This window comes from Symphalangus syndactylus, chromosome 9 (genome assembly GCF_028878055.3).
Source record: "Symphalangus syndactylus isolate Jambi chromosome 9, NHGRI_mSymSyn1-v2.1_pri, whole genome shotgun sequence".
Taxonomy (NCBI): Eukaryota; Metazoa; Chordata; class Mammalia; order Primates; family Hylobatidae; genus Symphalangus; species Symphalangus syndactylus.
Window position 1 is genome coordinate 101936273 of NC_072431.2, and position 24232 is coordinate 101960504.

General features: G+C 39.5%; 1 protein-coding gene across 3 annotated transcripts in view; it reads right to left on the reverse strand.

Annotated features, from left to right (window-relative positions):
- The window catches only part of CREB5 (cAMP responsive element binding protein 5), a 424247-nt gene that overhangs the window by 334871 nt on the left and 65144 nt on the right, over window positions 1-24232 (reverse strand). For all 3 annotated transcript variants that reach the window (XM_055293576.2, XM_063608985.1, XM_063608986.1), the window contains exons 2-3: window positions 11337-11408; window positions 4937-5030 (exon numbers count right to left, since the gene is read on the reverse strand). In XM_055293576.2, the coding sequence (XP_055149551.1) occupies window positions 4937-5030; window positions 11337-11390 (148 nt within the window). In that variant the 5' untranslated portion in view covers window positions 11391-11408. The remainder of the gene's footprint in view (window positions 1-4936; window positions 5031-11336; window positions 11409-24232) is intronic.

Genomic DNA, 24232 nt, shown 5'->3' on the forward strand with positions numbered 1-24232 from the left:
TTCAGCCCCTCTTCCTACACCTTGACTGGTGCCTGCCCTAACTTCTGTCCAAGCACAGACCAGTTGCCTGTAGCATCAGCTGGGCCATGAAGTCAGCGGGTAGGCTACCAAGGCATTTAAAAGACATACAGTTGGCCGGGTGCTGTGGCTCATGCCTGTAATCCCAGCACTTTGGGAGGCCGGGCAGGGCAGATCACCTGAGGCTGAGAGTTTGAGACCAGCCTGACAAACATTAAGAAACCCCGTTTCTGCTAAAAATGCAAAATTAGCTGAGTGTGGTGGTGCACACCTGTAATCCCAGCTAGTCGGGAGGCTGAGGCAGGAAAATCACTCGAACCCAGGAAGCAGAGGTTGCAGTGAGCTGAGATAGCACCACTGCACTCCAGCCTGGGCAACAAGAGCGAAATTCCGTCTCAAAACAAAACAAAAAGACACACAGTTCCGTGTGTCTTTCTTATCTTTCTTAGGCTTCCCACTTGAGATGTCAGTTGGGTTTCACCTTACGGGAAAGATCCACAACACTCTTGAACTTTATCTTCCCCTCTCCCTCCAGGCTACCTTGGAGGGCTGTCTCAACCTCTCTCCACAATAAAGACTGAACTTGCTGGTATCAAGATTTACAGTGGAGATGGAGAAAAAGTCATGTGCTCCATCTGAGTTTTTGTTTTAATAGGAATTCTCATCTGGAATATTATTTGTTTGTTCAGCTCTAAATAAGGTTGCACTTTGATTCTGATTCTGGGTCTTTTTTTTTTTCCTGCACAGAACCCAGGAACCCTATAAAGAACTCAGGGTGGGGACATTTAACAAGACAAGATTTGGAAATTCCTAGGTACCTACCCGTAGTACCATGGAAATAGACTCAAATACCACCCTCTTTACCGCTATACTGAAATTTGATCATGATTTTCAAACCAAACGTTGCATCACATAATAGCTGGTAATTTTGAAAGCTGCCTATGGATGTGCATTGTCCTCTACACATTCCCACTTCAAACTTGGCACTCAAAAACCTTCTACACCACAACTTCCCTTACTATGAAATTATCCTTCTTCACAATGAGAACCGCTGAAGGGAATGACTCACATCTATCATCACATTAGGACTCTAGAAATGCATCACATGGACCAAATAAAGATGGGAGGACTCAGGCAAAGGGTTGTGCAAGTCTTTGCTCTCAAAATCCAACACTGTCGTCTCCATTTGTATCTCTACTCTGTCCCTTTGAATAAGAGGTTTATGTTTACTGTCTATCCAGAAGATTGGGCTTATTCTAATAAAACACGGCGACTGTCACTTTTAATACCCTACCTGGTGGCTTGTCAAAAATCATTTACAATCACTTTTTGGGAGTGACTCTACCTGGCCTAAATGAAATGAACCTTATGACAAAGCTATGAAATTATTTCTGATCTTCCAACCCGTTGGAAACTTAGAGTATATCTGTGACATCTTAACACCTTCCCCAACTACATTTACAACTAATTAAGGATAAAGTGATTTTCCAAACTTTTCCAAAATAAAGGTTAACCAGATATTCTGAAGTTTGTCATATAAATATCTATTATATTTTATCTTCTTAAAATATGACAAGCCTCAACTCATCTAAAATAAAATGTGTAACTAATATTGCTTGAAAAAGTAGTCTAGGAGGAACTTGAAGATTTTTGCCCTGATGTTTTGATTTACATTATTTTTATTATTGTTGTTACTATATTGCAAGTCATATAAAATCATTCATCTTCGTGATAGGCCACAAAATATGATAAGGTAAATAAAATTTTAATGAGCATGTTTGTTTGTTTTCCAGGACCAGAAGGCTTTAGTGTGAGTTCTGGCAATCTTTTAAGAAAAAAATGTATTATAATATCACATAAACATGTAAAATAAAAGAGAAACTAATTCTAAAACTCATAAGATACTAAAACTCATCATGGACAGTATGACAAAATACAATTACAAACTAATTTGGCCTACAAACATAGTTTTAATAAAAGTATACTCTGAAGCTTTTGATAAATCAAATTTAAATAAATCAAGCAACAGTCAAGTAAAATCTTGTCATATGTGTAATCATAATCCAATATGCCACAATTAGCCTTATGGAAAATGAGGCTTGAGAAAAATAAACACTGAAGGATTTCCTGGAGAAAAAAAATAAAAAATAACAAAGTAAAAATACCCAACACAATAGCCTATTATAATTCAGGATGGACAATGTTGGTATATTACATAGAGTTCTCTAAGTGCAAAGAAATTGAACCAGACTGTATAGCTCTGCATTCCCTTCCAGTAAGAAAATTCTATGAACCTAAGAACATGCAAAGTGGTTAGCAAGTTTTAAAATTTAGCACTTCATTTCATTAGAATTATTAAATGGCCTCACACCAACCTCAACATAAACCATGAGAAAGCAAAAGAAAATATGTCAATATAATACTCATGCTGTTTTTCCTCATATTTATTTCTCTCTTCATTTTCTCATTCCAAATTTGACATAATAAAAATTAGAGTTACTTTTCTCCAAATAATTTTCCACCTGGCACTGCCAGTGATTGGCAGCAACAGCCTCAAATTAATAAGGATCTGGTAAGAACAATTGCAAAGCTCCAAGAGATTAACCCAAAAAACCTGCTTTAGGCACTACATAGAAGAATGCTTCATTTCAGTGTTCACACATCTTCAGTTGCTCTTTTTCAGACCTTCAGATGGGACTTCTTAGAGGACCATCCTGGCAGCCTGCCTGAAAGACTGCTCTGTCTGGTACTTACACTATAGTAGTAATCTTCCTACATAATCATCATTCCCTAAACTCACCTCCCACTCCTTTACCACCAGGCAGCCTATTTGAGGGATCCAATTTGGGAAAAATAAAGGGAGAACTTTTGAATTTAAATATTGGGAATTGCAGAATCTACAGCCTTGCTACTTGTGTATCTATGCTCACTGATGAACCATTAAGTTATACTACAGTGACTCTATAGAACATAACGGATACGAAACAAAAGAATAGGCCATCCTTCCTAATCCTTCTAGGCTGTTGTAATTCTTACGAATTTGAGTTTCTCCATCTCTGTTTGCAGACTTAAAGAAAGGCCAAACAATTTTTAAAGAGCAAGCTCATGAAAAAAACAACAACAAACAGAGGCTGAGAGGTGGCGAGTGGTGGGTGAAGAGAAGGGCAGATGCTGCCTTTGAACTCGGTGTCTTCCAAGCCAGAGCACACTGGCACTATCAACAAGTCACTGAATGTGTGGGTGGCGGCTCTGACACCGGGAGTATTGGGAGAATTTGACCGTGTCTATAAAGTGGCAAAGTCTGATGATGCAGTAGCCATGTGCAGGTCAGTGGGTTAGGACTGCAGGATCAAGAACCCTCATCTTTTCCCTGTGTTCTGAGCCTGGGACCAAAGCTCCATCATCTGTGCCCTTCCTCCTCTATCAGTAACAATGGGTTACAATAACCTGTCTGATGAAACTCTTGGAGGATTATTGATAATAGTGATATCCTGCACATGTTTCCCAGAACTTAAAATAAAATTTTTAAAAAAGAATTTAAAAAATTGTAATAATAAAGCACTTTTAAAATTAAAGTAACATAGAAACACTAAATTACATGAGTCAGGCCTGGCAGGACAGTTTGTTTCTATTCTAACACATTTAAAACCTATCCATAGGTGTGCTAAAGAGAGAAGGGCTAAGGTGAAAAATTTCTAGCCTAAGAAGAGTAACAGGAAACTATTTGATTATCCTGCTAGGGTTTATGCAAGATTTTTCCTTACATTCTTTTATTGAATCTCCATAATAAGCCTGTGAAATAGGCTTAATCATTCCCATTTTTTGGGAAAAGAAACTGAAGCCCAAAAAGGTTCAATCAGTAGCTCAAGGTCATGGCCAGGTGAGGCAAAGCCCAGGATAGAGTTCAAGTTCCTCACTCCTGTCCCTGCACTTTTTCTAATTTACCGTACTACCTCCCAAAATTAGAAGAAATCACAATTAGCTAATGGATTATTGGTATTATTTATTTCTGCTCACATTTGCTGAGCACTTGCTGTTTCCATACATTCTCTCATTTAATCTCCCACATATGAGGTAGGTATTGTTTCCTAAGGACACCTTCACTGACCACCTCAATCCAAAAAGCTCATTCTACCAAAGTTGCATAGCACCTTTTCCTTAAAATACTCATTTGATGTATGTCATGGATGATCCTTTATTTTAGCTAAGTTTTCACATGCATGAAAACTTGTGATATCCTTGAGGATAGGAAGCATATCAATCTTTGCATTTCCCATGGCTCACAGAGCAGTGCAGTGTGCATAGATGCCCAATTCACATTTGTTGCTTGAGTGTCAGGTATGCAATTTTTTTTTTTTTTTTTTTTTTTTTTTTTGAGACGGAGTTTTGCTCTGTCGCCCAGGCTGGAGTGCAGTGGCATGATCTGGGCTCACTGCAACCTCCCCCTCCCGGGTTGAAGCGATTCTCGTGCCTCAGCCTCCCGAGTAGCTGGGATTGCAGGTGCATCCCACCATGCCTGGCTAATTTTTGTATTTTTTGCAGAGACGGGGTTTCACCCTGTTGACCAGGCTGGTCTCACCCGAACTCCTGACCTCAAGTGATCCGCCCACTTCAGCCTCCCAAACTGCTGGGATTACAGGTGTGAGCCATAGCACCCAGCCAGGTATGTGATTTTTAAAACAACTTATATAGAGCCAAGCTGCATAGTAATACATATTTCACATTCTAGAAAATGAGAAGTTGCCACTCTTCAATCACTTGGGTGAATATTACCTGATTATATTTCTGCTATACCTTAGAAATGTGTATTTTCAAGGTGCACAATTTACCAGTGGGACTCGCCTACCAAAAGAAGAACAAGCATCTTGCATGGAACGGATCTGATCACCCAAAGCTTCTTTTCCTGATGACTCCTTACCTGATAACATATTGTCTGTTTTTATTGAAGGAAACTTCAAAGTCATTTCATGTTTGTGCCTGTGAATCATCAGATGGTCCTCTGTTGGGAAGCGCTGTCAGACGAATAAAAAAAAAGGGAGGGGAGAAGAGGAGCCATTCAGTTTTAAAAAACATATTTACCATTATTGAGAAAAAGACTTATTTAGCATTGCAAACATGACAGGCAAAACAAAAAAAAAAACATTTCCGAAAAAGTGTGAAAGCATGAGTAAGTGAAGTTGCAAAGCTTTTTTATGCGAGCAAATGTGCTGGGATGTTCCTTTAAATTACACCCAAATATATGCATTCTAATTTTCATTAAAGTTTACCAAAGGGGTTAACTACAATTGCAGAAAAATCTGGCTGAGTACTAATAATAAGCAGAAAATGTTTGCCTTCTATACCTTCCCTGGGAACTCTTTTGAAAGGACTCTACTTCTTAGATAGTCCCTGGATATATCCAACTATGCTGATTAATCAGTAAACTATATATTTCTTTAGGAGCTATGGGTTTGCACTTTAAACTTTGTGTTTAAAGAATAAAACAGGAAGAAGTAAATGAACAATACTGAAGGTATTAAAATAACATATATATACAAAAAAAGAGCTGTGTCCTAATGCCTACCTAAATAGGCAGCATTTAAAAAAAAATAAGTGTTTAAATGAATGCTTATTTGTGGTCATGAAGAATAACTAATAATGGCAACATGACAAGTTAAAATTTTTCCATTTCTTCTTATACGTATGAGAAAACCATATCTAAAACATGAAAGTGAATTTAGACCCGAGTAGCACTGGAACTTTGCAAAATCATTTGGAACTTTTCAAATGTAGTTAATGTTTTACATAATAGTATAAAAATTAAGTCTAAGGTATGGTAAGTATGCTAGACATTATCTATGGATTAACCAAAAATAGGAGAAATGCATGATGAAAGAAAAGAATCGTGATTCAAGTCAGACTTTGGGAAACAATTGTATGCCATGCCTAATTATTTGACATATGTATCTACAGATGTACACTGTGAAATCTGTACAGTATATTTCCACTTATGAAGACCTTGCCAACCTATTATCTGATTTTTTAAATTACACATATGATTTTAGAGTAACATGACAAATTAAATTATTTTTAGTATTCTATGTTCTGTACAATGTAATAAACCAATGCTTATTTTTAATTTTTAGGGAATGATATTATGGTTGTCAAAAATGCTGCTCCCAAATGTTTTCAGCTATCTGACTTCTGGTCACATGGTGGGACTGAATTTTCTGGCCCTCTTGTGGTTGCATGAAGCCATGTGACTAGTTCTGCCCATTGAGTAATGAATGACAGTGACATGTCACCCAGGGGCCAGCATCTAATTCCTGGTGTAAGACCCTCTAGCATTCCCCCTTCCCTTTGTTTTAACATGGCAACTAGCAATATTGGAAATAGTGGCTACCCAATCATCCTAAATCTCTGAGGCATTATGAAAAGCATTTCTGAATTCTAAAGGATTATGAAGAACTTCCTGCCAATCTACAATAGAAATGTATCCTTGGGGAATAGAAATAAGCCTTTGTTGCTCTAAGCCATTGAAGCTTTGGGGTAATTTGTTATTGTAGCAGATCCTAGCCTATCCTGCCTCAGACTGGTATGTTTGTAGTAACTGAACTTAACAGAATATCTGCTTTATCAATGTCAAATGAAAATACAACAGAGGATGATATTTTCTGCTGAACATTTCCAAATCTTCAACAATTTAGAAATCTTTCAGAGCTTCTTAATTCCTCAGGATAGTCAATATAAGTTTTAATTACCTTTGTTTACTAGGGTAGAAATGTTTTCTGCAAATGGCATGGATTTGTGTTCATGAGAATGAAGGAATTCCCTGGGCTGAATTATACAAAATATTCTAAAAGTAGTTCTTTGAATAAATATCACTTATTTACTTGTCATTTGTATTATACAAATTGGACAGCACTGACTTTTGCAAAACATGGTGATTATGCCAGATTTCTGAATACACTGAAGTTTGCTTTATATGACATGATTTTTTTGCTACTGGTTCATCCATTCTCTTGGTCTATAACACTGCGTAATGACTGCACCAAATACATAGCACTACCATGTGTGATTTAGAGACTGAGTTGCCTAGTCTTTCTGTCAAACAACTAATTATAATTTTTGTTTTATATGTGTATATAACACAAATATACTATAAAAATATTATATTTTATATATACACTGTATTTTAAATATACTATATTATATATATATTTGTAGATAAAAAATACACAACATGGTAATAGCCTTCATTTCATATCTATAAGCCATTTTTTGACTTTGTAAAATAATAGCCTAAAGTAGGATATGAACCAGAATACTTCTTAAATAATAATAATTTCCATAATACCGCATACTGACTATAATTACCTTCCAAGTGAGATAATAAAGCACATTGTGATTTTTTTTAGTTCAGCAGGAACATAGCAGCAAATTGAAAATAACAAAAATATACAGTCTGCAATAGATACAGAGCTGAGAAAGGCCACTGGAATTCAGAACGTGGTTAATTCAGAAGCAAAGAGAGAGTGAAATTAACATTGAGCTCTGTGAGATTACAAAGGGCAAGAGAAACTCTTCCTTCTGAGACAAAGATAATGTCGAAGGAGCGGTAACATAAAATATCTCCCACGTGGCCATGGTGGCTCATGTATGTAATCCCAGCACTTTGGGGCAGATGGATCACCTGAGGTCAGGAGTTTGAGACCAGCCTGGCCAACATGGCGAAACCCCATTTCTACTAAAATTTAAAAAATTAGCCAGGCATGGTGGCACGTGCCTGTAATCCTAGCTACTCAGGAGGCTGAGGCAGGAGAATCGCTTGAACCTGGGAAGCAGAGGCTGCAGTCAGCCAAGGTCGTGCCATTGTACTCCCGCCTGGGTGACAAGAGTGAAACACCATCTCAAAAAAAAAAAAAAAAAAAAAAACTCCCACATATTATAGGCCATTCCTAATAGAGCTAAGTTTCTTTCCCATGAGGGAAAAGGAGGAAAAAATCCTTTCTTCACCCCTAGCACAGTGCAAGCAATGATAACTTATATTTACTCCCCTTTCCAATTCTCAGTCATCCTGTCTTCTCCGTGCAGGTTCCCAGGCTGTGGGACATCCCTAAAGTAAATACCATGGCCACAACAATTGGCTTGACTGTGAGTTTCTAATACTCCAGGAGACCTTTGTGACTGCTGGGTGACTGCTACATTTTCTTAATTCTAGCACCTCTTCCATTGAAAAATGCACATATTTTTATAACAGCTTGTCAAGGAAAAAATACACTTCCACATTAAATGAAGACATCGAGTTTCAGAAGCATCTTTACATTTAAATCTGAAGTGGGGGAAGCTTGGAATTGTTCCTTAAAATCAAGAAACTTTGTCAATCCCAATTTCCATGTCTGTCCAACCATTTCCTCAGTCCACTCAGCCTTCTCAAGGAAATGACCTGCTCCTTCACCAAGAAGTTCAAGGTCATTCAAAATGGACTCCCTTCAACCTTAATTAACCACCTCTACTTGAGCATTTTCAAGTCACTTCCTTGATTCTCTTTCCAACCCTTCCTTTCTCAGAGGACTTGGCACCCCCACTCCTCCCCAGGTTCATCTACACCCCTTATCTTCCAGGGATTAGCTGTGTAAACCAGCATGCTCACTCCCTCTGTCTCACTGGTTTCTTGCCCTTGACAAACTCCAGCTCGGCTATCCTTTAATTTTAAAAAAGCTGTTTCCTTCTCAGGCTACCATTATATCACTCTGCTTCCCGTCACTGCCTAGTGCTCTTGAAAGAGTTCTCTATGCTTGCCACCTCTGCTTCCTCACCACCCACTCACTCATTAATCCTTTGCAGTTTGGCCTCCACCCCTGCTCCCCTCTCATAGGTTGCCGGCGAGCACCCAGCTGCCAAAGCCAACAGCCTCTGCCCAGGCCTCTAGCTGTCCCAGCTCTAGCAGTGCCTGACACCAGTGACCACACGTCTGTGGCATTCATTTCTTTTTACCCTGCCTGTTGCCAAAAAGAAGAAAGGCTTAGAGCAATACATAAAATAGCTTGGGAGAACATGGATTAGAAGTAGAGGATCCCAAAAGAGAAGGGATCCAAAAGAAAGGAAGGCTAGAGCCAAAATGCAAATCAGAGGGTAGTCATTCTCAACCAGGGGCAATTTGGGCCCACAGGGGACATTTGGCAATGTCTGGAAACATTTTTGGTCATCACAACTGGGGAATGCTTCTGGGATCTAGTGGGTAGAAGCCAGGGATGCTGCTAAACATCGTACAACACACAGGAAAGCTACCCAAGACATAGAATTATCCAGCCCCCAAATATTAACGGTGCCAAACTTGGAAAATTCTGCCATATAGTCCAATGACTAATGTGAGCTCTCTTCTCTCTGACTTACCTAAATATTAGATATGGCTTACAGCCCCTTCCTTGAAACACTCTCCTCTACTGTCCTACACAACCCTGGAGGTTGCTGGGAATCCTAACTCACCCTGAACCCTCTTTTGCCTTTGCTGGGTCTCTGGAGAGTCCCATTCCATTAAATGCCCCTTCCTTAGTGGAGATTGGCATTTACCTCCCCAAGTAAAGTCAGTCCCTGTATTATACTCTTCAAGGTGGCCTATGGTCTTCCTTCATGGAAAATTGCAATTGACTAATTAACTGATTTGCTGATCACATGATTATAGATTTGATTCCTAAACTAGAAGCTCTGTAAGGACACGGACACATATGTCTTGTGATTACTGTTTCCCCAGAGCAATCAGACTGCCTGGCACATAGTAGGCTCCCAAAAAGTGTGTTGAGAGATTTGAGATTTGAGTTGAATCAAATGAAGTGTGACATTTTCACCATCAAAGCAAAGCAAACCGCTCAAATTATCTGATTCCCTTTGGCTATCAAGACTTCTCTTTAAAGAAGCTGAATGGGAATCAGTTCTACCTTAGGAATTAAGTTTTACCTTAGTTACCCTAGTAACTTAGTAGAGTGACATTCTGCATCCACAATGAAGAGTCCTGGTCTAGCAGGATTTTTACCAGTTACTTATCACTCTGTTTTTTTCCTAGTGTTTTCTACTTCAAAATCATCTCCAAGCCAGTTTGCTTCAAAACAATTTTTGCACTGCTCTTCTTATTTGACACAAAGCCCCTGGTGAAACTTCTAGAACCTGAGCAAAGGACTCTGGTTGTTCAGTTAGTGGTTGATAACACCAGCAACAATGTCTTATATTTCTATGACCTCTTCCTTCCAAAAGGCTCCCAGAATCCTCCACAAACTCCTTGGGGAGGTTAATAAGAAGGGTCCTCAATGAACCCTTCTTATTAAGCTCTCATCTGACTGCTAAGCATTGCTCCACGCTCTACTGCCAACCCCACCACATGAACAGGCAGGAGAGCGAGGGAAAGAGTGTAACTCGCCATACCTGAAAGACCCCTGTGCTCTGGGTTCCAAACTTGTCCTATATCCCACAGAATGAAGATCTAGGCATGAGAGCAACCACATGTAGTCATTTTCCAATGACTAGAATGTGGAGATACCCAAAGGGTCAAGAGTAGAAAAAGTCACTGTCACGTTCCAAAGGTAAAGTGCAAAACTCTAATTTTAGGTGATGAATGTTTCTAATTTCTTTCAAAGAGATAGATTCCAATACAATAACAGTAGCAGCAGCAGCAATAGCAGTAACAACAGTGGACAGTAATTGAGCTTGTATTGTGTGCAGACCCTATATTAAACACTCTAACACCAGTATCTCATCGAATTCCCACACTAATTCCACTTGATGGAAGCCATCAGAGGCTAAAAGAGATTTAATCCAACACAGCAGGACAATTTCTCCTCTTAAAGTTTACACACGTAAGAAAACTGTAGACTCTAGAAGAGTTATAGGGAGTTTGGGGTTTTTTTACTCAAATTGGAAAACAAAACAAAATAAAATTTAACCTATGATGTTAAGCTATTTCATCAGTAATCTCGAAGCCCAGCCAGTATATTCAAGTGGCTTTTGTAAAAGTAAGCACTCTCCTTCCCTCTTTCTGAAATGATGGCCCCGCATATTTGGTGGGCAGGATACACCTGGCTTGCTTCCAGGAGGAAGTTAAGGGCAGAAATGCCTAACACTGCTAACTTTCAGGGGATGAGAGGGAAGTATTTCAAACTATTCAAAACAGAATATAATGATGGCAATGAAAATGATGATAATCACGATACTGATGGGGAGGGGGACTTTGGTGGTGTCTTGGTAAAGAAGGAAAGCCCAGGGCGGGCATGATTGCTGGGTGAGAGTTGCTTCCCTTTCAGAAAGTAGGCTCTGCATGTCAGAGCACGGAGGATCCGCACACTCACCTGGGAGCAGCCTGGGGCACTGCAGACAAATGGCCTCTCCTGCTCCAAATTCATCTTGGATTCCTCATAAATCTGAAGGATCAGAGGGAAAGGGAGGAAGGAAAAAGAAATCCATGAATATCTTCTGCTTCTACCTGAGCAACGTGAGAAAGGCAATCACTCAGAACCCCCTTTCTATGCCAATACCAAAATTAGATGAGCAGAACATGAACACGAGTGAGCACAGGCCCTGCTTGGCTGTAGTTCTTTGGGCTCACCTAGGCTGGGCTCCTACTGTCCTTTACTCGAGTGCATATTGACTGTACTTGGAAGAAAACTGCTATGGGGTGGTAGCAGCAGAAATCCTCCCTGTGGAAAACCACCTGGTGGGTGTTACTACCAGGGAAGACCACACCTGTGCTAGAAGGTTCTCAGGCAAATTGTACACCAACCCTTGTCCAGTCCTGCTGAAAGCTTTTGGGATTTGCTACTTAGGACAGCAAGAGGAGTGGCAATCACTGGGTAACTGCCAGTATGAAAATGCTACCCCTGAGCAACAGGTGAAATGAGACACCCACAACCACCCCAGCAAGCTTCAGCATTCCCAAAGGACTACAAAGTAGCTGTGGCACCAGCTTAGCAAGCGATTCTGGTGGCGAACCGTGGTCCTCAATTCCCTCTCACCTCAGGCATTTGATGTGCCTCAACAAAAGTTATCCAAGTTATGCAGGAGTAAATAGAAATCGAAAAATGCCAAAAACATTACGTTGGATATTTCATTAATTTGGCCTTTATAAGCTGACTTGAAATTAATGTCATATTAAGGTTGCTGCCCCCTGATCCAAATACATCATCTGGAATAAGGTAGCTTTCAGGAAAAAAAACCTTATAATCAGACAGGCATGGTGGCTCATGCCTGTAATCCCAGCACTTTGGGATGCTGGGGCGGGCAAATCACTAATGTTGGATCGCTAACATAATCTAATCTGAGGCGAGTGGATCACTACTGTAATTGGCACTGAGATCAGCAGTTCGAGACCAGCCTGGCCATCATGGTGGAACCCTATCTTTACCCAAAATACAAAAATTAGCCAGGCGTGGTGGTGCACACCTGTAATCCCAGCTACTTGGGAGGCTGGGACAGGAGAATCATTTGAACTCAGGAGACGGAGGTTGCAGTGAGCCAAGATCACACCACGGCACTCCAGCCTGGGTACAGAGCAAGACTCTGTCTCAAAAATAAACATCAGACACATGTTAAATTATACTGTAGTCTTTTCTTATGTAGCAGTTCAGTTTTTGTTTGTTCGGTTTTTTTTTTTTTTAAATAAAAATAGAGACAAAGTCTTGCTGTGTTGCCCAGGCTGGTCTTGAACTTCTGAACTCAAGCGATCCTCTCACCTTGGCCTCCCAAAGTGCTGGGATTACAAGTGTGAGCCACCACACCCTGTTATAGTTCAATTCTAAGGTGTATACATTAGGCAAAAATTGAATGTAGTCAAAATTACCTTTGCAAATCCTCCCAAAAGCCAATATAAGTATAGCATACATGGTTTTGTGTGGTTACCAATCCATGCAGTAACATATATATATATCTTAAAATAATATGTATTTTAAGATATATATAGATATATATATAAAGCTATATATAGATATATACATAAAGATATATAGATATAAAGATATATAGATATATATAAAGATATATAGATATATAGAAATATAAAGATATATATAGATATATATATGAAGATATATAGATATATATATGATATACATATATTTTTAAATCATAGGAGATACACATTTAGTTATTTAAGTCACACAATTTAAATAATTTTCTATATCATACCCCCCCTTTTTTTTTTTTTTTACCATTTTTAGAGTTTGATTTGTATGTTGCTGCTAACAGTATATGGCTCTATTACTGAATTAAAACCTACTGCTTCTACTGTGCACACAGGAAGCAATTTGCCTCTTTAAAATGCCACTTGTAGGTGATTCCAATAGGATTCACAAGTCACCTTGGACCCTGAAATAGGAAGTTCTGCTTGGAGTCATAGAATAATCACCCTGTGTCTGAAGGAAACTTCATTATCTTTCAGCCAAAACCAATTATATGGTACTTTGTATATTGTCACACCTTTCCCCCAAACACTAATGTTTTTTACTATATTCTTTGGGAAAATATATCTATATACTTTCACTTTTCTGAAGCACAAAGTGAAAAGACTTGCCTGAGATAACATTGTCAGTCAGATATTTTAAAGCAATGTAAAGGAAATTTTAAAATGTAAACCTATTCAAGCCACTATTTCTCACAATTATACAACTTTCACAGAGCGACGCATTTTCACTCTCCATTTGGCCACCCATGAATGCAGTGATTACCACAATTTTATAGCTTTCCTGTATTAAGCATATTGTTCAAAATCCTTTACTGTATTATATTTAGAAGAAGAAAGAAAACACAAATATCTTTGGGATCTTTCTGCTTGCCCTTGTCTGGGGAGTGTTGAGCAATTAAAATAACTTCTCACATTTCATTGTTCATTTGATTTTGCCATCACTGATCATAGAGCATCTCTCTTCCCCACTGTGAATACTGAGAACGTACTACTAAGTCTCAAAATAAGAGATGATTTTAAAGCTGAGAAAATGATTTTGATCCAAGACAAAGTAAACAACAGAGTTGTCGGGATATCCATTAATTAACTACATCTTAGTTTTCTAGTACATTCATTTAAATGCTTCCCTGGAACTTCTCTGTCTCTGTAGCCTTCATCTGCCTGACCATTGCCAGATCATTTAATTGCTCCATGCCTAAGGTCCGTACCTGAATAAGAGGGGCATAAAGACCAACCTTCAGCAACCTCATTCCTCATCATATTGGCTATGGGGCCTGGTAGATATTTTCAAATTATGGAGAGAGGTCTGTATATTTGTGTGGTGTTTGGAGGGGTTTTTTGGGAGAGTGTTACTGAAACCTCACTCTAATATTAAATATTATCTATTTATAAAATTATAAAATATAAAGCACTATCTTATTTGCCTAAGGTGAGTCTTTCTTGGATGCCACTTCAGAGTTTTAGTTGCTAATGTAGAATGTTATTCTTACCAGGTAACATTAGATGATGTGACAGTAAAATGAGAAAGTTTCATATATGCACATTTATGGCCTACATCTGAAAGTGGTAATTAATGATAATAGATTAATGTCCAAGCAACAGAAGTGATCAAGACTGGAAGTGCTACTGCTGAAAGTTTAAAGAGATTCATTAATAAGCCAAAGTAGGGAAGAGACTGACCAAGCCCAGACACTTAATTATGAAGAGAAAGTATTTTTCTATCATAATCCCAACTCCATCCCAAGCCCTGGCCCACCAAAGTACTGACATTCCCCAGAAATTCAGGCCCATAATGCTAATACTTTAGCAATTCTGTCTGATATCAACATGGTTTGCCTTATCTTAATTAATGGCTACATTTGCATATGAGCTGCAGCAAATACCTTAGAATTACAGGAAGATGCTGGTGCTTGAAGACAACAAAAGGCTCAGCCACATAGATTCTACTGTCTTAATTGAGTCTTCATGATGTGGATGTTATGTTTAGAGGAATATGAGCAATCTAATCTGCTAGCCACTGAGATATGTCAGTATAAGAAATCATGCCTCAGAAGACACAAGTTGAGAAATACAGTCTGTCCTCAAATCACTTAGAGTTTAGTCATTGATAGGTTCTACTGAGTTACAATTGTTATGTTACTATTTTATTTTACAACATAAGTGAGTCTGTATCAATGTATTAATGCCATGGATCCCACGGACCAAATATGTTTTAGCAACATAATAATGGAATAAAAGTCTTCAAGTGGAATGGCAGTTGCTAAAATAAGTTTTCAGTGATTAATAAGGTCTGAAATGAGTGGGTGTGTATATGTAAGTGTGTGAACTTCAACTGCTTTATTCTGATGTCCTGCAGTTCCCACATTTAGCCCTCTGCAAACAGCATTCTCTTGCTAATTCCTTTCTGTGTAGGTGTTTGCAATAGTTTTTCTAAATGGTACCTCTCTACCATGTAGGCTTTATTACTTTTATCAACGAGTATGATCTGGTCTAGTGTATTAGTCAAGAGCCATGGTTTATTTTTATGGTCTACTATTATGGTTCTTTTCTAGCACATATTGTAATAATTATTCTCTCTAACAGATTCTTATTAAATAAAGCCCTGCATAGATTCTTTAACCATTCATCAGGTGGGGGCAAATTACTCAGACAGGATTTGAACGAGGCTGTTCTCCCTCAGTCCTCATCCTCTCATTTCCCATTCAGTTGTTTTACTGGCTTGGATTTTTTAATGAACCAAGTTTTGCTTGGCAACTGCCATACCCTAGGCTCCACTGCATAGAGCTTACATAGTAGGCGTTCAATAAATATTTGTGGAATGGATAATGATCCTGAATCATCACAATGCACTGCCCCAAACAGCTTGCCCATTCTCTACTCCTGAGGCAGTGGTTTTCACACAGTGTTTGCTCTGAATCAAATTATTGGTGAGGTAAGTAGTTTTGGGGACCACTCAGTTTACCTGTTGACAGTCATGGCCAGAGAAGAAATCTCTCCAGATTTCATGGAAAAAAGTCAAAGGTGCTTTCAGTAGAAACAATGAGTGAATCTAGTTTTATTCAATCTCACAAGTAAATGTATTAATTCATTATAAATTGTCTGTTAATGTTGCCATAGACATTGCCATCATTAAAGTCCAGTCTAGTAACCACATGTGGGCTGAGTATGACCCCCATGAAGCAACCTGGGAAAGACACTGAGTAGTCCGATACCTTTGGTTAGACACTGTCATAATTGTGGCAGATGCTGCCTCATCATTTAATATTTTCTAAAAAGTACTCATTTTTGTTCCTCTTTTCCAAAATTCAGATTCAACAGTCAACTAGAAAAAATGCCTCCTGGTTTTAATTTCCTTCAAATTTGGGGAAGATAACAAAAAAACTCTGATAACAAACCCTAATAGTACATAAAGTGAGTTGAGGTTTTTCATGGTTGACAAAGAGATGACAAGCTTGATTTACAATTCAAACCCTCGACTGCCACTGGATTCCTCTGGCCTCGCAATGAGCAAGAATCTCTTTCATTGTTCAGTGTTTGACCCCACAAATTCCTGGTCTAAAATGGGAAATCATCCACAATGGCTCATGCAATCCATTCAAATGCTTTGCCAGCCATTTAGGGATATACTTGGAAATACCATTTCACGAAAGGCAAACACTGTAAAAAGCAAATGATACTGAAAACGTGGACAGCCTACACAATATACTGTAAATACCTATTGTAAACTTAAGGGTAACAACTAAGCCCAGAGGGGGGAAAAATTGACATCATCTGGTTTGCTGTAATCAGCCAAGAGTGATGCTTGCCCATGTAAATTGTAGAAAGCCATTACTAATCCCTAGTTAACATCAAACTCTAATCTTAGTGGTATGGCACAAGTTTCCTCCATTCACAGCAGATGGACTCATACAGTGATATGGAATTTGCGATAATAAATAGTAAGACACTAAAAGCGCTGTTCTATTCTGAAAGCCTGGCATGTACTCTTATAAATACCAAAAGTTATGGGAACTTCAAAGCTACAAAACGAAATCGTGAGTATCAGTGAGCACTAACAACAATATGGCTATGTCCCCGTCACCTCTGATATTGTTAACCTGGAAATGAATGCATTATAGATCTGAAAGGGGGGCTTGAATTTTAATCGTGATATTGACAACATTTGTCAGCATTTATCACTCTACTGTGAGTGTGGGAAGAGCCTTCTTGACAGGACTCACACGAAACAGATCTTGCTGCTTTGTTGAGCTTATGAGACCTCAAAAGGTTCTAAAGGAGGAAACTGGACCTTCCTGAAATACCAAAAACAGCTGGAAAACAGGAGCACCTTGAGTCAGTCACAGTGTGTGACACTCCACATCAATCCTGCTTTCTTCCTGGGAACAAATGTTGTTTATTAATTAAATTAGTTAAGGCCATGGCCAATTTGCACTTCGTGTTTCTGAAACAAAGCAAATATTTATCTCAATACATTTGTCAGAATGGCAAGGGGACACACACAATAATAACCCAACGCACATTCACCAAAAACACACTCTCGATTTATTTTCTTCAAAGATGTCTGGTTCTACTTTCAAAGCAAGGATGCAGGTAGGTTATCCCCACATGTGGCTAGCTGTTGGGAAGGAATTATACATGCAATTCGGAGCTAAGAATTTCTTTCTTTGGGAGGGATATTGCATCTTTCATTATCTTATTTGCTCATCTGCAAAACAGTGCCATTGTAATAAAACACTGTAGAACAGGACCATTCAAAGAGGTATTATGTGAAAACATAACAACTGGAAGCTAACTGTAAGTTAAGAGAAAAGTAAGCCCTCTGGATTTCAAATGTATCTTTATTTTTCAAACCTGAATGTTGTAACTTCCAATAGAAAAATAAACAACTTGAATTTCAGTCCAAGAAAATCAATTACTTTGTGTTTGTCTTTGTATCTTTCTGTGTGTCTGTGTGTGTCTCTCTCTCTTTCTGTGGGCATCTTCCCTCCGTCTCTTTGCATGTCTATTTCTCCGTGTGTGCCTTTCTCTCCTCTCTTTGTGTGTTTGTCTCCTTATGTCTGTCTGTCTGTCTGTCTCACACAGACACACGCATATACTCATTTTATCAGTAGTGTTCTTACCAGCGTTAACGCTGGTAAAAGGATCTACTGGGCTTGTTTCCTGTTGCAGTGTTATTCTTGAAGCGGGCTGCAGTCAGAATCTGAATTTCATTGGGCTGTTATTATTTGCAGCTGTGTGACCTTTTTAACCCTGCTTTAAAAGTGACATTTCAGCCCTCAAGCTTGAAACGCCTGAATGCTACAAGGTTTTCAAACCAGAGATTTACACAGGGAACAAGACCAAAAGTGGGCTGTACCTTATAAGTGAACATTTCACCAGAACTTGGTGTGAAGAGGGTGTGTTCCTGGGCAGTTTAGAGCCAGCAGTCTCCCCCGGAAGGCCTGAACTTGACACATAACACTGCAGTTAAAGATTACTATCCTGTTCAAACCAGAAGAATATCCCTGTTCTTCAAAGATATTTGCCATCCCCTGGTATCCCAAAAGCTCAGAATCCTACAACCTGAATCAGAGCCCCCTTTGGCATTGCGTCACACTTTGTATTATGCTTAGGGGCTGTCAGAAGTTCCCTTCCAATGAGGCCCACTGCTCCCAGGAGGAAGGATTTCCAAACAGCTTTTGTCTCTGGAAACTAACCCGAGTCTTACTTCCCAGAGGGGGCCGTAACAGGAGAGAGTGCTGGGGGCTCACGTCCTCTCACGTACTTCTGCAGAGGTTTGTGGTTTTATTTATGTGGCGTTTATGCTGTGTATAGAAAAACATTCCAGTGGGATTGGGTTTTCATATGTTAGATTCCTCTTTCTTTTTTTTAAATTTTCCATATGTTTCTTTAGATAGGAGGTCTTTTTTCAAAGTTACTGGCTAATTCTGATTTTTGTTTCACATAATCCTGTCTTATAACTTTCCTCTCTATGGGTTCAGTAGTTCAGAACATACTTGGTAATAAGCACTTGTGTGAAGCATGAAAGGCGCAATGTTGAGTAAGTCGCTGAATGCGTATGAACTGCATTTAGTTCCTTGTCCCCTCGTTCCCATCTAGTACAATATACTTTCTTGCAGAAGACATCGCGTCTCTAAAAAAAAAGTTTATTTGACATGTATGTGGTTAACAAAACACTAGTGTAGAGATTCTTAGGTTTTGAAGGAAATATTGAATGTAACCAAATAATCTGGCTTGTTTCTAATGGGACGAAACATAACCTCAGAAAACATGCTGACTGGTGGCAAACTCTCTTCCTTTTTACCTGCTCTCACTGTGCACAAAAAGGAAAGAAAACAAAAAAGAAAAATTAGAACAAAACATAGCCAAGGTTTAGGTTGACCCTGTCATCTCTCTTTTTCCAGAAAAGAAAGTATTTCATTGTAATTTAAAATAACTGCCCCCATGAACTCCTGAGAGAAAAGACTATGATAGCAAAGAAATTCAGTGCAAAACTGGATCTATTCTTCATACTGGTGGAAAGCAGCTTGCCTTTTGGAAAAATCTAAGAAAAAGGTCAGCAGTACAGTTTTCTCTTCTCCCTTTGTGCACTACTACAGTAAAATTTGCCTCTTTAGAATTGGAACACGTTCCCAAATGGTGCTACTCTGCCTCTAGATAGATACTTTTTAATGCAGTTTGAGTGCATTTGATTTTTAAACAATTTTCGTGTAAAATAAATATCTTTAAATATTCTTAAGAGTCACAACTTTTTAGTCTAGTCCTAGTTTTCTTTTCACACATGCAGATGATTTTTATTGGATAAGGTTGGGGGTTTTTTTTGGATTTTTATTCCAGATAAGTGTCTATATCTTCAGCAACAACATACATTTGGTCCAGCCAATGTACGGGCTGAAGTCATACTCAAAACATCTGAAAATTTGTCTTTTTCTGCATGAATGTGAGCTACCACGTGTGAGACTGCATCAAGCCCAGTGATGCCCAAGCCAGACCACTCTGCTTTCGGCAAAACCAGGAAGAGACTATTTCATCTTACTATTAACTCCTATGATTACCACTACTGACTTCATCTTGAAAGACATTTGAGAATGATGGTATCATACTGGGTGCTTTTTTCCCGTGACCACAGCAGAAAGCTGGGGCATTCCCAGGTTGTATTCTAAAGTAGCCAGCAGTTGTGTTCTGAGCCTGAGACAGCTCACGATGTCCGTTGAACACAGGGTAAAAATATACCGAAGCCTTGATTCAGATTCCTCACACATTCTGCTTCAAATGTCAAGTGTGTGAACATTTGACAGTACTAGGAGGTCACTTAAAGGCCATGTTAAGGCAAAAATCTTATGCCATCCGAAGATTCTCTCATCATTCGAACAAGGTTCTCTTTCTAAATGTTAGCAAAAGGCACATTTCATCTGCCTGCCTGGAAAAGGCATCATTTCCTTGGGTGGCCCAGTAAGGGGATTTGGAAATATGTGAAGCCAATTATTGGCTGCTATTATTAGCAGGGGGTCACCCTGGCATTTAGTGGGAGGGGGCCCAGGATATAGGATATTCTGCAATGCACAGAATGGCTGGTTCTGGGCAACACTGGAGTCTCCTGATCTGAGAGCCAATAGTGTGGCTTTTGCAAGAATAATTAGAGTATAAGTACCCACAACTGCCTCATCCATGCCACCCAGTTTAGGGTAAAAGGCAGATTAAGAATAAGACAACAGGATGAGTGAGACAATGAAAACTAAGACCACATACAGAAGAAGAGATGAAAGGAAGGGACTAAGTGCGTCCCCACCTCTTTATACTTTTCCAAAAGCTCTGAAAAACTCGGGCAAAGTTAAGCTTATGACAAGGCCAGATTCAATGCCAATTAAAACTTTATGAATATTCAAAAAAGTATGTGAAATTATCATTCCCTGTCAGTGTGAGGGAGGGCTGGGGTCTGTTGCCAACATTTAAGCTAAGCATAATCATACCCTTGCAGGTTCAGTCCATAGAGGAGAGAGATGACTAAGCTGGTATCAGTTGGGGTGGCTTTTTCTAGGTAAATTATCTGGTTTGGCCACCTACAGCTCCCACTGTCCAGATAACTTAACCTTTATCTAGAGCAGTGTTGACTCAACAGTAGCAAAAGAAAGAGTTGCCCCAACATACAAATATATCTCCTGCTCCGATGCCTTACCACTTGTGATAATTGCCTTGTTGATTTTCTATTATTACTGAGAGGACAGCTCCATCATAGAGAACGTATTTTCCTTTCTTTTTTTATACTTGAATAGAAAACATCACAAGCTTCTAAATTCTGCTTTAACGTTGCTGGCACCATTAGCCCTCCGCTCACAGAATACTTATTAGGGAAACTTTTGCCTCTTAACCAACTTCTCAGTAAGAAAGCTTAATCAGTCCAAAAGAGCAAAAATACACACACATATACATATTTTTTTCTTTTGGCCTGTTTTCTTATTGAGAAGTTTATATATAATATATATAAATATGTATATATATTCACACACTTTACAGGGATTCTTTCATCCTGATAAACAAGCTTAAGACTCAAAACTCATGCCTAGCTCGTATTGTAACATGAGGAGGATACTGATCTCATAAGGAAGCAACTACAAAACTCTAGGCCCACCTTTCTGCACAAGGTTCACCAGAGTGAAGGATCATTAAATATGTTTAAAGTGCAGAAATAAGCTGTGTGGGGTTTTGCGGGGTTGGTTGGTTTGTTTGTTTTGAGACATGGTCTTTCTCTGTCACTCAGGCTGGGGTGATCACAGCTCACTGGGCCTCAAACTCCAGGGCTCAAGGGAGTTGAGCCTCAACCTCTCAAGTAGTTGGGACACCACAGGTGTGCACCACCACACCCAGCTAATTTTTTACTTTTGGTAGAGATAGGGTCTCCCTGTGTTGCCCAGGCTGGTCTCAAACTCCCGGGCTCAAGCAATCCTGCTGCCTCATCTTCCCAAAGCGCTGGGATTACAGGTGCAAGCCACCATGCCCAGATAATAAGCTGTGTTTTTGGGGATTCCTTGGTTATTTCCACGGACTGGAAAAGTCCTTCACATCTTTCTCAACTTCCTACTAAACAAAAGAACCACTCACTAAAGCCTGCAAATCCACTAAAACACTCTAGAAAAAGCACATGGAAGGAAAAGGCCTTTTCCTTGAACCCCACCACCCACGAGAGGTTAACACTGTGCCAGACTCCAATTCATCAGAAGGTCCAAGCCATTAATAAACAAACGCAGGGCCTTCTCTTTTTATGCCCCAGGGCTCAGGCCCCCAAACAACAGCACCATTTTTGAATCCACACTTCAAATCAGCATGAAAAGGGAAAGAAGATTTCTTTAAATACCCCTGTGCTCCCAAACCTAGGAGCCCTTCCTAGGCATGAACGTGGTCTCTTTGCTCACAGGAGTGTAGATCATATGCTGGGAAAAACCCAGAACCTGGATCCTTCTGAAAGGGAAAGAGAAAAGGGGAAGGGAGTGCAGGCAGCTCCCAGCGGGGACATTGGAGAAGGCCTATGAGACATGCCTATTGAAAGGCTGAAGAAAGGGGAAGGGAAAAGGCCAGCCCCCAAATCCACACTGGGAAATTGTGGCTGCCCTTCATGGGGTACTGTTCACAAGCTGCTTCAGGGAAAGTGGCCTGTGGACAGTGATTGATTACCCATCACAGTGAACTTGTTCAAACACGGTTCAACTTGGGCACACACCAGGGGCAGAATCAGAAACCAAGAACACAGGTCTCATTCATTCATTTCTTCCCCACATCGTCACTGAGCACCTACCATGCGTGAGGCCCCGTGCTAGGAGAATGAAGGCTTGGCACAAACAGTTCCTGCCCTCTGGGCAATGATTCTCCAGAAGGAAAGGGAAGTGTACCCAGATGTCTATGGTGGAAAAGCAGAATTTTAATGGCCATAAAGTACTTTTAGTAAAGTGCTTTGAGAGTTCAGAGGCCATGAGAAAGCAAAACTGTTTCATTAACTACATCAAATATCATATCATCTCTTCTTTCACAGCTAAATATTTCTTATAATAAGATGCCAGTTCAAGGCGCACACACACATATAACCCCTGGAGCAATCTTTTAATTCTTTTAGAAGTAAGGATTTTGTTTGTTTGTTTTTTAAATTTAGGCTTTATTTTGCTTTTAATGCTGAAAAGTAAAACTGCATTATTTATGGTAAACCTAACATTGTGATTAGTAGACCAGATTTTATGTTACAAAAGAAACAATTAAATCTCAGCTCCTTTGCTCATTAGCTGTGGGATCTTAGGCAAGTTACTTAACTCCTCGGAACATTAATTTTCTCCTATAAAAAGAGACTATAGGTGATATTAATTTTATCTGACTCAGGGATGTTGGGAGGATCAAGTGGGATATTTGGGAAAGCACTTCATAAACTGTAAAGTGCTGTGAAATGTTGGTTGCTGTTTTTATAGTACAGTCAACTTGCAGACATGGAGTTGCAGAGGTGGCGCATGGCACAGAGTTATGTATACATTTGGTGGCATATGTCGAGAGATTGAAGATTCCAAAGGATGTTGAAGGTAATGATCTTTAAAGAGATCCTGACTTGATGATTCTCTGATAATCCAGCAATTATTAAGCAAATCCTGATCTGCCAACTTTTTACTTGAAGGCTCCCAAGTAGAATTATTTTGTCTTCTACATGATCTCGAGAAAGACCTCGGAGACAGCTCTGTGCTCCAACTTGGCTCTGCAACATACCAGCCAACCTATAAGCTTGGGTAGGTTTGGTCTGTTTGTTTGTTTTTCATTCCACTGCATTGGGCTCTTTTACAACAACGACAATACCCACTTCCCACAGTTGTTATAAAAGTTAAATAACTGCCAGCCTAAGATGGGTTTAATAGGTCGCTTGACTCTGGGGTGAAGTTTGGCTGTTGGTGGCTGAGCAAGCCAGGGAAGAGGGACTCCTCACCCTGGGCTTGGAGGGGCTGGAGATGGAGCTGCACGTGTCTGTTTTCCTTCCTGAAGACAGCTCCTAGCCATAGAATGCAAGTAAAGTGCTTTGCTGGCAAGGCCATGTCCCCATATGTGCCTGGCTACCCTGTCCCTGCAGTCCGAACCCCAGCCAGGCAGGAAGAGAGGAGAGTTCAGAAGACACCTGGATAAGATGAGAAACTCAGCCTTCTTATCAGTAGGCGCTTTAGGCTTACCTGGAGGCATGGGAAATAAGACTGACACAGATTGTGACACCCCCTTTATACCCACTCTCCACTTGAACTATAAAAAAAAGTCAAATCTTCTTTTCATTAT